Raw genomic sequence first — 14330 nt, 5'->3', positions numbered from 1 at the left:
GGCGCGGGAGTGGGGGTAGGGGGAGCGTTGCCCCAAGGGTTGCCTTGAGGTGCAGAAGGCAGCCAGGGGTTGTTAGTCGGCAGGGTGGGAGGAACGGCGGCAGCTGCCGGTAGCGGCTCCGAAGGGGAGCTCGCCGGAGGGAGAGGCGGGAGTGGGAGGCCCCAAGCGTCGCAAGATGGCGGCGCGGTAGGCGTGGCTAAGACACAAGATGGTGGATCAGCCCCGCCCTGTGAAAGGGCGGGGTTCAAGGCATAAGATGGTGGACTAACTCCGCCCTGTGAAAGGGCGGGGTAAAGCGCATGCGGTTTCCGGTCCAGCTTAGGGCTGATGTCATCACCAGAGCATTTCCTCCCCTCGATGGAAGAAGAAGGAGGAAGTTCGCCATCTTGGCGTGGCGCAGTGTTATTTTGCTTTTTGGGAGTCACCTCGAGCGCGTTGTTAATCTGCTCGACTAAGGACTCCGTGTCCGAGTCATGATTTGAATTAGTATCGCTATCTGAGTCTGTTGGCTGGGTTGATAGGGCCTCTTTGGATTTAACGGGGCCTCTATCAGGGGGGAGGGAGCCTTGAAGGCAGGAGCGGATGGTTATTAAGGTGGGGAGCAAGCCGGGAGGGAAACGCTTGCTCTCATGTTCCATGGCATTAGTGACTCGATCAATAAGGCGATCATAAGTAACAGGGTCCCAAAGATGGCAAGTGGTGAGCCATGGGTTAAAGGGCAGCAGGAGATCCCAGTATATCTGCAGCTGCCGGACAGACACTTTACAGCGATGCGTGTCTAGGAGACCCGCTAGAGCACGAACTTGAGGTGCCTGACATGTAGATATACGATTACCCATAGCTGAGGGGAGAGGAGGGGGAGTTGTTCCCGAGCCGGGCCGGCCGGCTGGCAGGGAGGAGACGGAGGAGTAGTTTACTGAGCAGAGAGAATGAGATAAACTGTGGCTGCAAGGCCGAAGGAGACGGCGAGAGCGGAAAGCAATGCCCTTTGGCAACGAGAGCAGTCAGGGGGGGCAGTTGCAAAGAGGCACACGGCACCAAATGAGGAAATAAAGATACAAAGAACTACAGCAAAGTAATGGAGGGGAAGAGGGAGAGTGTTAGGAGGAACGGGGGTCATAGAAGTGCGCATACAAGAGGACGAAGAGAGCGTGGGGGAAGGGAGGAGTTCCTACTGGATGAAGAGAGCGTGGGGGAAGGGAGGAGCGGCTTCGGAGCAAGGAACCTCACACGGCTCCGGAAGCGGCGAGGGAGAGGCGGCCCTACCTTGCAGGCGAGGAAACGGGAAGCTGGAGGGGCGTCCGGGCGAGCGGGTGACCTGCCAAACTGTCGTGTGGAGACGTTCCTCACACGGGGCACCAGTTGCGGTCGGGTTTACTGCTTCTAGGGGGAGTGGCGGCCGGTAGCCGAGCCCTCAGCTCTCGGGGCTGCTTAAAGGGTACCGGCGGCGGGGGCTCTTTCCCGGAGGCGAGGGCGAGGCGGAGGACGTTGGCCAGAGTCCTCGGCGAGAGGCGTGCAAGGAGGGCGGCGATAAGGACAAAAACACTCTTCATCCAGTAGGGGTATGCGCCAAAGAGATTTATTCAGGGGTGATTACAGGTTATATAGGCTGGTAAGAGGGGCAGGGCTGGAAAGGAGGTGAAGTAGCCTAAAATGGCAATATTGAAGGGAGAGGGGCTAGGATTGGTTCTGAGAGGATTCAGGAGCCGTTGCAGCGGGCGGGGGTTGTTCTGGCCACGGTGCATGCGCACTGGCGGTGGCAGGAGTGGCCTTGGCACCAGGGAGTGAGTGGGTAAGATAAGGTAGTGGGGAAAGGGCAGTTGGGAGAAAGGCGGTTTCCTCCGGCAAGCCTCCCCTGCCAGTGGCATTTTGGGTGAGGAAAAGGGAGCTGCCTTGACCTCGCTCCTCAGGCTCGGGGGGGCTGCAGAGGGCACTCACGCCCGTACCTACTACCCTCCCCAGGGGGTGATCAGGTCCCCTGGCCCAGGCCTGGTAAGTCGAGGCACAAGCTCAGTCCCCGCAGCGGGGGGAACTGAGCACCTCGCGGAACCTGGAGTTTGCGCAACCCTGGGGAACGGGGCGGGGAGCGTAAGGGGTAGGGATGGGGGGGAGTCTCCCTGGAGGGGAATTCCGGAGAATCGCTCAAGACAGCCCAGCCCGGCCTTCTGCAGCAGTAGGATCAATATTCCTTGAATTTGATTCCTATTCTACAAATGTTCGGAATGTGCGTGAGTGTGGAAAAAAAAAGGGTGGGGGGACTAGTAAGGGCGCTAGAAAGCAAAAGCGAGAGCCAGCCCGCGCATCTTGCGAAGTTGCGCTTTTCTTCTCTGGGTGGAGTGAAGGGGGAGGGGGAAACCCATTAGCCCGATACGGCTTGATTCTTTTCCTCATCAAAACTGGGGGTCAGCTACCTCCAGGCACCAATTTGGCTACCCCCGAAGCTGCTTTTTGGTAGTTACAAACAAAAACAAACCCAGCCCCCACCCCCCTCCTCAGCTGTTAGGTACCTTCCCAAGCCCTATGATTTCACTGGGTGGAGAAATTAATTTGCAGCCCAAAAGAGCGGCAGGAGATTGTTAAACCGTGATCCCACCTAATCTGATAATTCGACTCAGATGCACTTTAACCAAATCGAATTCTCTTTCCCAGATACTTTGCATTCTGCAAAATCCCTCCATCCCTAATTCCTCCCATCCCGTCTGCCCAGATCTACTCCGATGAATTTGCACGAACATTTCGAGGGGCTGGAGGGGGGCGGGGGGGAGCAACGGTTGAACCCTCCATGTGAGCTCCTTGTTGCCTGCAAAAGACTCAGTCTTAAAATAATTCGTTCACGGGAGGCCCCAGGAAGTGTTACGGCCTGGATGGCGGAAAGATTCGTATTTTCAATGATTTTGCATATTCTGTATAAGAATTTGCTCTTATTTATTATTAAGGACATAGTAATTCTCAACGTGGTACAAATGAGTGCAAAGACTCAGGTCCGAGCCCAGCAGTAACAGAAATCCTCTTACCCCCATCACACATATACAACCAGAGACTGCACTCCTCACCTTGGCCAGCTGTGGCGCCAACGCAGCCCTGGCTCCTCGACGCCAAGCTGTGGCGCGAGGTCTGGCTGGGTGCAAGAGTGCAAGAGTTCCGCGTCGCATATTCCTGCTGCGGACCACAACCACCTACAAACCCCGCTTGCCTGTCCCGGGGCCGTCTGCCTGTAGGGCAGCGGACCGGTTAGTGGCCCAGGGCTTAAAACATTACTACTTGGCACACTGTGCTCTGGGTTGGGGACAAAATGAGAGTTCTTTCTTGGGCCCCCAGGGGCCTTAGCCAATCTTACGCTTTCCGAAAGGTCTGCCCAATGACAAGCTGAGTGGGCTTCGCCCAAACCATTCTCAACACCGAGGGAAAGGAATCATAGATCCCACATAGACAAGGAGCTCGCACCATGCACTCGCGTTTTAAGGCCGGCCAGCCAAGGGCATTAGCAAATTCCTGAGTAAAATGGTAACACTGGCTTTCCAGTTTGGACAGGGAGGTCTCCCTGGAGTTTCCTGGCACTGGTCCCGCCCAGCCCAGTCCTGAATCAGCGTGTAGGCTACTTAGGAGCTACTCCCACTTAGCTCTGGAAACACCACCTTCCCTTGCATGGGGGTGTGGGATGTGGAAGGGTGGGTGAGAGTTTCAGCCTCTAAACTCTGCATTTCTGAGGAGATTCCCTCTACAGGCAAGAAACAATTGAAGCCAAAACAATAAAATTTAAAACACACAGGCACACACTGCACCAAGGTACCTGCACTTGATACTTACTGGCTGCCTGAGGACGAAGGGTTAGTCCAAGGCTCTGAGTGGAATAGGCTCTTGGCAATTATGAAGAAGGAAATTTGACCCCAGCGACCCTCCACCCCTTTCCAGTAACCCCCTTCTCCCTTTTGGCCCCAGGCGCTAAGGCACCTCAACTGCAGCAGGGTACTCCTTCTCTCCCAAAAGACACATTTATAATCCACCCACTGCCTTGGATGCCTCTATTCAAAGAATAGACCAAAGGGGAGGTGGGGGAGTTTCAGCTCTTCTAGGGAAATGTCTGGGAGGTTGTGAGGGTCTTGAGGCTAACTCTCAGCACACTGTGTGGGCAGCCACCTGTTTCCACGGATGCTCGAGACTGGGACTTCCTGGGACCCTCCCTGTATGGCAAAGCAGACTCAGGTAAGCTAATTTAATCAGTTCAAAAGATCAGCCCCATATTATGTAACTTTCTTGGGGTAAAGTAGGAACATGTTGGAAGTTAAGCAGTTATCTTAGGTTAGTTGTCTTTTTCTTACTCCCTTGTTATGGTCTCTTTGAAATGTTCTTTTATTGTATGTTTGTTTTCTTTTTAACTTTTTTTTTTCATACAGTTGATTTAAAAAAGAAGGGAAAGTTAAAAAAAAAAAAAGAAAGAAAAAAGACAAACAAGGAAAAAAAAAAAAAGATGTAGTGCCCCCTTGAGGAGCCTGTGGAGAATGCAGGGGTATTCGCCTACCCCACCTCCATGGTTGCTAACATGACCACAGACATAGGGGACTGGTGGTTTGATGGGTTGAGCCCTCTACCATAAGTTTTACCCTTGGGAAGACGGTTGCTGCAAAGGAGAGGCTAGGCCTCCCTGTATTTGTGCCTAAGAGTCTCCTCCTGAATGCCTCTTTGTTGCTCAGATGTGGCCCTCTCTCTCTGGCTAAGCCAACTTGAAAGGTGAAATCACTGCCCTCCCCCCTACGTGGGATCAGACACCCAGGGAAGTGAATCTCCCTGGCAACGTGGAATATGACTCCCGGGGAGGAATGTAGACCCGGCATCGTGGGATGGAGAACATCTTCTTGACCAAAAGCGGGATGTGAAAGGAAATGAAATAAGCTTCAGTGGCAGAGAGATTCCAAAACGAGCCGAGAGATCACTCTGGTGGGCACTCTTACGCACACTTTAGACAACCTTTTTTAGGTGCTAAAGAATTGGGGTAGCTGGTGGTGGATACCTGAAACTATTAAACTACAACCCAGAACCCATGAATCTCGAAGACAGTTGTATAAAAATGTAGCTTATGAGGGGTGACAATGGGATTGGGAAAGCCATAAGGACCAAACTCCACTTTGTCTAGTTTATGGAGGGATGTGTAGAAAAGTAGGGGAAGGAAACAAACAGACAAAGGTACCCAGTGTTCTTTTTTACTTCAATTGCTCTTTTTCACTCTAATTATTATTCTTGTTATTTTTGTGTGTGTGCTAATGAAGGTGTCAGGGATTGATTTAGGTGATGAATGTACAACTATGTAATGGTACTGTAAACAATTGAAAGTACAATTTGTTTTGTATGACTGCGTGGTATGTGAATATATCTCAATAAAATGATGAATAAAAAAAAAGTAAAAAAAAAAAAAAAAAAAAAAGATCAGCCCCAAGAACTAGCCAGTCATTAATGACATAGTGTACAGGGCACCTACCCTTGCTGCAACCCAATAGAGATTATATCCCTACCTTCTCTCTCAGGAAGGGGTAACAAAAAACATGTACAAGGGAAAGCACAAGTGAGCAGAGATGATCATTGAACCTTCTGGAAACCCACACCCTGGTTCCTTTCTGATCTTGGATGACCTAGACCAGTGGACATTGTATGGGTCGTGGACCAGACCCACAATTACAATTGTAATTGTAGCAGTTACAATTAATATATTGATTAAGATATCTAGGATCTCAGGGGACTTGGAATAATAAGTGACTAGAGTGAGCTTGATCAAAAAAAAAAACTTCCTGTGAATTTGAAGTAGGTTTCAAAGGAAGGGAGGGGCTCAGATTCAAAGACTGCAGTGCAGGTGGAGGCTCTGACCAGGGGAACACCTTGAAGAGGGAGGGAGAACCTGGTTGTATATGGAAGGATGGTGACAGCAAAAAATTGGGCCCTTCTAGATCCGAGCATACTGGTAGTCACGAATCCTGGGTGGGGGTGGGGCACTGCAGAGAGGGAAGGCAGCAGTGGTTCTGCAGGGAGACTGCTGGGGGGTGGGGCAGGCAATGCCAATGACGGAATTTCAGACTCTCCCACTGCTGTTGGTTGAAGGTGTTGTTGTTTAAACAGAAATATACACTGGGTACCGAGTTAACAATGGAGTTAAGACAACTAGTTAACCAAAAGTCTTTCACAGTTCTGGGGAGCCCTCAGGTGTACCCTAGTGCAAAAAAAAAAAATCAACTCTATGAGCATAGCCCATATTTTATTCACATCCTTAAGCCCCCCAGCATTTTTTATTAGAAGGGAAGCAATTCTGAGATGTTACCTCTTGTTCACTCAACAAGTATTTACTGCTTCAAGGTATCTAACACTGTGCTAGGCACTGTTTTCAGGTAACTGCTGCTTTAAGTACCTCATTGTGTCTGAGTTTTTTGATGTATGGATTTACTAAACAAAATTGGAATGAAACGGTCCTTTGTTCACAGGAACATCTAAGGGAAGCCCCAAATTTTAATAAGAACAAAGCTCCCCTTCTACCTTCTAAAATAGAACAACCACAGGGAAAATGTCCTAAGCAGCAATGAGCTTTACTATTGCAAGCTGCCTCTTAGGATCCTGGGCCATAGCTTCAGAAAACAGGTGTCTTGTTCTAAGTAGATGTGAATTTTATTAAATCCCATTGACACTAAACATAAATTGAGGGGTTATACTTTATTTTTTAAAAGGATGCAACCTGGGTTTCTTAAAATAGCTAACCCCCAAGTGCTACTAAAAATAATTTCATTTTACACAATTGTGGTCCTTATGGTATAAAATAAGGGGTGATTTTGGGGGGGTGGGGAGACAGAGAGTTGAGTTCAACCTAGTGGTAAGGAAGTTTTCTTAGAAATTTTATCCAAAGCAAATCCTGTCTGGAGGCAAGGCCCCTGTGGGGCTGTAGGATCTTTGCCTGGGTTTCTCAACTAACTGAATTTTCAATTCAGGTTCTAAAACATGGTGGGGGGAGGGGTTTCAAATGACACCATGTGGTTTGCTGAGTCACTTTTCTGACCTGGCACCCATGCTTTTAGAATTGGAGTGATATTTGCAAAGGAGACCCAAGAGTTGTGAATAGGATCAAAGGCCAGTTGGGGGAGGGGGCAGGAGTGTGAATCAAAGAATTAGCAAGTCCATGCACACACACCCTCCCCAATTTAGTCTCTGAGGTGTAAGGTGTTGAGATACTTTCCTGTGTCACAAAGATACCCTTGGTGCATCTTGGTTTCCTCACTCTCTTTTGCCAATTTGGAATAGGGGAGGGGGGCGGGGGTCAAGAAATGGTATGATGACAAAAGAGAAAGGATGACTAGGGTGGAAGGGGATGTTGGTAAGTTTATGTTAGAGCCCCTCTGTGGAACCAACTTGCCTATTCACTGAGAAGTGTCTATCATCAAATAGACTCGGGGACCCTGGCTTAAAGACTCCTTTAGGGCCCCTTGAAATCAGCAGTAAGAATAACTAACATTAAGGCAAACAGAAAAAATAAATCTTGCCCCCTCCATTCCCACCCTTCTTCTATTCCCCTTTGAGTACCAGGCAGCCAGGATCTCCACATTTGTTCATTGTGTTTATCACCAATCAGTTTGCCATTTGCTTCCCTAATAACTCTCCCACACAAAGGGCCCTGATGTGACAGGTGTCTGCAGTGGTCCTTAATATTTGTCCCCATGTAGGCTGGGTTCAGGCTCCACTAGAGAGGAGCCTTCATTCTCCACACTCTCCTTACCTCTCCTCCCAGGGTGAGATGTGGTGCTTTAGTATGCGGGTGCCCATAAACGCTCAAGCCACTTATACATTTCAATGTAAAATTGTCTTAGCATAGAACAGTATTAGAAAAGACCCTGATGAATCACTTAACTCACTTGCTAGGCTGACGTCAGGGGAGACCGCCAGCCCCTCCCACCTCCCTTGGAGTCCTTAGCAGGGACTGTACTGTGGAAGACAAGATGGACGGTGGGGCTGATCCAGGGTGGCATTCCTGATGCTTTTCTTCCATACAGGCATTGAGGGGCGGGGTGGGGGCATAAGGCCAGCTGTAGCCCCACCTTCCTACCACCACCAGGCCTCCTGGGTCTCACCTGGCTGTCTCGACTCCCTCCCCCTTCCCTCATCCCTCTTCCCTCCTTCCCTGTGGTGCAGTCTGGGCAGCTTCTCTCCGCAGCTGCTTCCTGATGCTGCAGTGAGGCCTCACAGAATAATGGGGTCTTCTGAACAGACCCAAGTGGCTCCTTAGGCACAAATGACAACCAAGCCACCTGGGTGGGCAAACTCATCATTTATCTCCCTACCCCCCATACTCCCATTTGAGAAACTGGACTCTCATAGCATTCATTGCTTATTTTTATAAGAACTTCTAGGTGATAACTCTCGGCTGGTATTTCCTGTTGAGAGACCCCCAGCCACCCCCCTGCCATGCCAGAGAAATACATACAGAGTATGGAACAGTACTAGGTTCCTTAAAAAAAATTAAATGGAAAAGCTAGATTAGAAACAGTTTTTCTTTCTGACTTAATAAGCCCGTTTAAAAAAAAATAAGCACTGAGTAGGAGAATGGATTTCTCATCATTTATATTTATGTCACCCTTGAATAAGCCTAAATGTATATAAGTTATAATCCTCCCCATCTACTTCCCCCAATACATATCTTTGTGGACTAATGACCTCCAAACACTTACTTTATTACACACATTTGTTATGTGACAAATCTTGCCAACACACCATTTTAAAGTTTATACGTGGAGTAGCAGATGTCAGAAATAAATGAAAAAAAAAAATCCCAGTAATTGGCTATGGTTCTGATATTTACACCGAAAATAAAATTTCACGTATTCTAGCTTATGGGGGGGGGGCTTCTTAGTTGTGTATTGACTTTAAAATATTTTCTTTTAATACCCTTACACACACACTTCCCATTTGTCATATGCCTTATAATTTGGCTTAACAGAACATTCTATTGAGTATGACACCTTTTATAGAATGCTGAAAGCAACAAAATTTGTTTTGTTTTTATGTAACCGTGAAATCTCTTCTGTTGTTTATTTTCAAAATGGAACTATCATTTTTATTATAAAAGTGGCACCTGATGACTGTGAAAGCACTAAAGCTTCATCCGTTTCTCATAATTCCACTCCCCAGAGGTAACCCCAGTTACCAGCTGGAGTAGGAAAGGAAAACCTTCCTAGCATGTTCTTGATTTTTCTTTAAGTTGCTCCCATCTCTTTCTGGAATGAGCAATTTCAGTTTCTCTGTATGCTTTCAGGAGCCTTCAATCGAAGGAAACTCCATCTATGTTACTGTGACTTTGCTTATTGTGTCCGTGTTAATTCTCACGGTGGGCCTTGCTGCAACCACCAGGACCCAGAATGTGACTGTCAGAGGTTATTACCCAGGAGTTATTGTAAGTATAGAAGGCATAGGTAGGTCTCAGTAGCTTGCTGGTTACAAAAATTTGGGTTCCACTCTGATGGTTTTCAATTCTGCTTGAGTTTCTAGCATTTGCCTAGTTTTCCTTTATATCTCTCTATATTTATAAAGAGAGGCAACTTGGTCTGTTAAGAAGAGCACTGAACTGAGAATCAGAAGAATATCAACTCCATCCCTAACTAGCAGTGTGATCCTGAGCAAGTCATCTCACCCTCTCAGATCTCAATTTTCTGGGTCTAAGAGATTTACCAAGTAGCAGTGTTAACCTTAGGCTAAGGTACTTTCCCTTCTGGGCATCTGCTTTCCCTGTGTAATAAAGGTCACCTGATCTAACTTGAAATCTGAGGACACTTGCTTCTTGACATTGTGCAACCAACAACACTGATCTCCAAAATGAATCATGCACTCCTGTTAGGGAAAACATGCAGAATATATATTCTTAAAATAGGTACATTTATTCATTTACAAATTATGTACATGCTTATAAAACTTAAACAAAAATGGAAATTCAAAGATTAGGCAAAAAATAAGTGATAGGTTTTAATATCTTCATACTAACATTAACTAAAATTTCAGTGAGTGATACATACTTAGTGTGAAGTTCATCATTAAAGACAGGGACTATAAATCTTTATTCCAAATAACTCACTAGATAATTTTGAACATTTTTGGCTGACTTTTCATCAGATATGATTAAATTGTCGTTAGTGTCATTGTTTTTTATTCAATTTTATTGAGATATATTCACATACCATACAATCATCCATGGTGTACAATCAATTGTTCACAGTACCTTCATATAGTTGTGCATTCATCACCACAATCTGGTTTTTGAACATTTTCCTTGTACCAGAAAAAGTAAAAATAAGAATAAAAAATAAAAGTAAATAGGAAGAGCTAAAACACCCCCCACTCCCACCCTATTTTTCCTTTAATTTTTTTCTCCCCGTTTTTCTACTCATCCATCCATATACTGGATAAAAGAAGTGCAATCCACAAAGTTTTCCAAATCACCCTGTCACCCCTTGTAAGCTACACTGTCATACAATCATCTTCAAGAATCAAGGCAACTGGGTTGGGATTTGATAGTCTCAGGTATTTAATTCTAGCTATTCCAATGCATTAAAACCTAAAAAGGGTTATCTATATAGTGTGTAAGAATGTCCACCAGAATGATCTCTTGACTCCGTTTGAAATCTCTCAGCCAATGAAGCTGTATTTTGTTTCATTTTGCATCCCCCTTTTGGTCAAGAAGATAGTCTCAATCCCATGATACCAGGTCCAAGCTCATCCCTGGGAGTAATATCCTTTATTGCCAGGGAGATTTTCACCCCTGAGAGTCAGAGCCCACATAGATGGGAGGGCAGTGAGATCACCTGCCAAAGTGGCTTAGTTAGAGCGAGAGGGCCACATCAGAGCAATAAAGACGCACTCAGGGGCAGACTCTTAGGCACAATTATAGGCAGGCCTAGCCTCTCCTTTGCAGTGAGTGTCATTGTTTTTTGTCTGGGCAAAAAGCTCACCCTATGATGAGAAGAGGTGTCAACTGTCATTTTCTTGTTGCTCGCTGGTGCTTACATTATTAGGTCATCTTCAATTCATGGTTTCTCCTCCAGAATCTTTCCAAACCTCTTGTCCATTTTGTTGGGACTAGTTTTGCTGAAACTAGATAATACAATCTGGGCACATGTACAATGCACCACCAATCAACCCTTTGCTGCTTGGAACTTGCCCTCCTCCTACAGGATAGCTTCCCTGATCATCTGATACTGGAGGACCCCAGTGACAGTCTATTTACTGAATATTAGTAACACTTAATTTCTTTCTTATTATTTTAGATGAACAACAAATTTAAAAATAGAGTTCTCATAGTTTCTTCCCCCAGGCCATTGGACTGTTTTACTCACCCCTAAGGTACCCAAAATTCACTTTGGATACTGCTGAGCTCTTTACATATAATACCCCCATTTGGGTCTACACACACTGCTGTTGAACCCAAAAACCTAACTCTAGAGGTTGGATCGCATTTTTATATCAATTAAGCAGCACCCCAATTGTAATTACTAAAGAGCAGGAACTTTAGGGTGGGGGATAGCAAAGAGGTCAGATGCATTTTATTGTTGTTTTGCTTTATTTCTTTCCCTTTCTTTCCCCCCATCCCCCTTTTTTGAGAGGTGGGGGTTGGAGAGAGAAGCAAAGGGAGGAAAGAAGGGATTAAAGATGGAAACGTGGACAAGTCAGCTCTGTGAGTGACCAAGCCTGGCGCCTGTTGCCTGGGTCACCGATTCCACTGTCAGCCTCCTCAATAGCCTAGCAAAGCTGGGGTGGGGGGAAGTGCTGCGCTTTTCACAGGCTGACGGCTGCTGGGGGAAGTTCCTTCCTTGCTCTTAGGCCGGCAGGACTCCCCCAACCGAGGGCAGTTGTCCTACAAACACTGTTTGGTGCTCTCTGTTAAACATGTGATTTGAGAATTCACTCGGTCCACTTCCTGTGGTGAGGCAAGAAAACCAGTCCTCAGCAGAATTGGGTTTTATTTTTAAACACAAGTAAGGGAGGGAAGAAAGGGGGTGGGTGTAAGATTGCATTTTGGTGGCTTGGAAAAGTAATTTGTAGGGTCTGTGTGACTTTGTGTGTTGCAGATAGCTGCATTTAGTAAAACGTTTCTGACTGATGAGCAAATGCTCAAGCCAAGCTCCATGGGCGAGGGGAAGGTATTTTCCATGTCTTTTAAGAGTGGGAACTCCCATTCATAAACAGCAGCTATGAACCTTCTCTGTAGAATATCTGACAGTGGGTGGCTGGGTTAGAATACATTAACAAAGGAAGGAGGGTGCGTGACTGATGTTCAGCTTGCATTCCAAGATGCAGCAGTGAGGGCATGTGTGTGTCTGTGTGTGTGTGTGTGAGTGTTTCACTAAAAACTAATGTAGAAATGTTAATAGAAGAACCATCCCTAACAGTGTGCCCCATGGTTTAACCTTTTAAAATTTGCTCTTATATTTCCTGTAGCTTGTTTCTTTAAAATGAGTTTTAATTGTAGCAAGTGAAGAGGAAAGAATGAAGATTGAAAAGCAGACAAATCCATTTGCGATCACAGGTCAGGTCATGTTGTAACAAATACAATTACAACTCATCCCTCTGAAACAGTAAACGCCTAGGAATCCAGATTTGTCTGGGAATGGGACACTTTCTCTAATTGAATAGTTTGGCTATTAGGGAGTTCTATATAAACTCTAAGCCAGTGTTTATCCATCTTGTGCATAAGAATGATCTGCAGAAGCTGTGGAAAATGCAGATCTTTATGCCCTGTGCCCAGAGATTCTGATTCAGAAGGTCTGGGTGGACCAAGAATCTGAATTTTCTTTTCACAAGCTAATCTTTGATTGAAAAAGTAACACATGTTGAATCTGTATTTTAATAAGCACCCTGGGGGACTATAATTCAGCAACCATGTAGAGGATTAAAACACAATAAAATATACTTAGCAATAAAATCAGAGTGAGCATAATATGGCATTTCAAGATTCTAAACTAATAAATTGGTTACTTTGAATAAATGTGACCATTGTATAGAAATGCGAAAAAATTTCAGGTTATTTGGAACTCTGCCTTTTTTTTCCCCTCTGGTTAAATGGATGTTAACAATATATGAGAACTTAAATTTTTGAAAATGGACAAATTAGATTAAAAGAAGACTTTAACAGTTTATTTAAATATTGAGATCTTGGGCATTTAAAAATATAATTCAGTTTACAAAACCTAAGTCTTGTGATAGCACTTAAGATGTGGTATCATCATCCTAAGTGACATATGGACACTTTAAAGATGTGTTAATCTGTATAAGCCTGTAAATTTTTAAAAAATTAAAACAGACAAAGAAGATTTTTATTATCCCCAATATTCAAGACATATTCCATTCCAGAGAAGTTCTGGTCCTTTTCTATTTAAAAGGCCTAAAAAATGAAGAGTCTTGGTGTTGTATGAAGCTGAAAAAGGCAGCTAGGAGAGGCTGCTCCTTCCTTCTGTATCAACTCTTACCTTAGATCCAGGAGAGCAAAGCCTCTAGATGTGTTTCCCAAACTCTATTCCCACAAAATAGAGTTGTACCACCTGATCAGTGGAGAAAGGCTTTCATTCTTATACCCTTTTCCCAGCTGTTGTATTTGGGGGGCCTGTAACAGCCTGGGTTTTCTTTCAGGAAAGAAACCAGGAGTTTCTGTCCCACTTTCCTAGGAGGTCAGTTAATTGAAAATCATATCAAAGTTACCATGCGATTATTAGGAGATTATTAACACCAGGGATCATTCAAAAACCGTCAAGAACCCAGAAACCTTCTGTAGCCCTGTATGTGGATTCAGCTCCACCTATTAAGATTCCTGAGAACTCCAAAAAAAGTTTTAATTAACTGAATGCTCAGGAAATATAAGGGGCTCTGCGAGTGGGATTTTGTGGGTTACTGAGAATTAGCTTTCCCCACCTTTTGTTGAAAAGGTCTCTAAAATATAAGTCCATGTTCCTGACTTAGTAAGTACATTTCAAAGACAAGACTTGAATCTTGATTTGCTGGATATGACTTTTGTAATGCCACACAGTTCTAACTTTCATCAGCTTCCTGTTGCCTCCTTAGCATGCCATTCAAAGCTTACTGCAGATTCCTCAGACTGGTCTCCTATGACCTCTCCACTACCTTTCCTTTTGCCAAAATAGTCAATTCACAGTCCTCTGAAGGTAACGGGTTTTTCTGCCTTGGTGCTGTTACTCACATTGTTCCCACTTGCCTGAAATGCTTTCCCTGTTTTCTCTGTGTTTACTCAAATGCTTTGTGCCATCCCAATTTAAAGACCCAGCTAGGTCAGTTCTCAATTACTGGGGTCCACGGTGGTGCCTACC

General features: G+C 45.4%; 1 protein-coding gene across 1 annotated transcript in view; it reads left to right on the top strand.

The window, feature by feature from the left end:
• TMEM255A (transmembrane protein 255A) overlaps window positions 1-14330 on the top strand; it is a 59482-nt gene that overhangs the window by 3887 nt on the left and 41265 nt on the right. Inside the window, exons 2-4 of the mRNA XM_037820889.1 lie at window positions 4134-4203; window positions 8158-8197; window positions 9278-9415. Of these exons, the coding sequence (XP_037676817.1) occupies window positions 4134-4203; window positions 8158-8197; window positions 9278-9415 (248 nt within the window). The remainder of the gene's footprint in view (window positions 1-4133; window positions 4204-8157; window positions 8198-9277; window positions 9416-14330) is intronic.

The sequence above is a fragment of the Choloepus didactylus genome, chromosome X (genome assembly GCF_015220235.1).
Source record: "Choloepus didactylus isolate mChoDid1 chromosome X, mChoDid1.pri, whole genome shotgun sequence".
NCBI lineage: Eukaryota > Metazoa > Chordata > Mammalia > Pilosa > Megalonychidae > Choloepus > Choloepus didactylus.
Note: the sequence above shows the minus strand (reverse complement) of the source record. Positions and strands in the feature narration are given on the sequence as shown.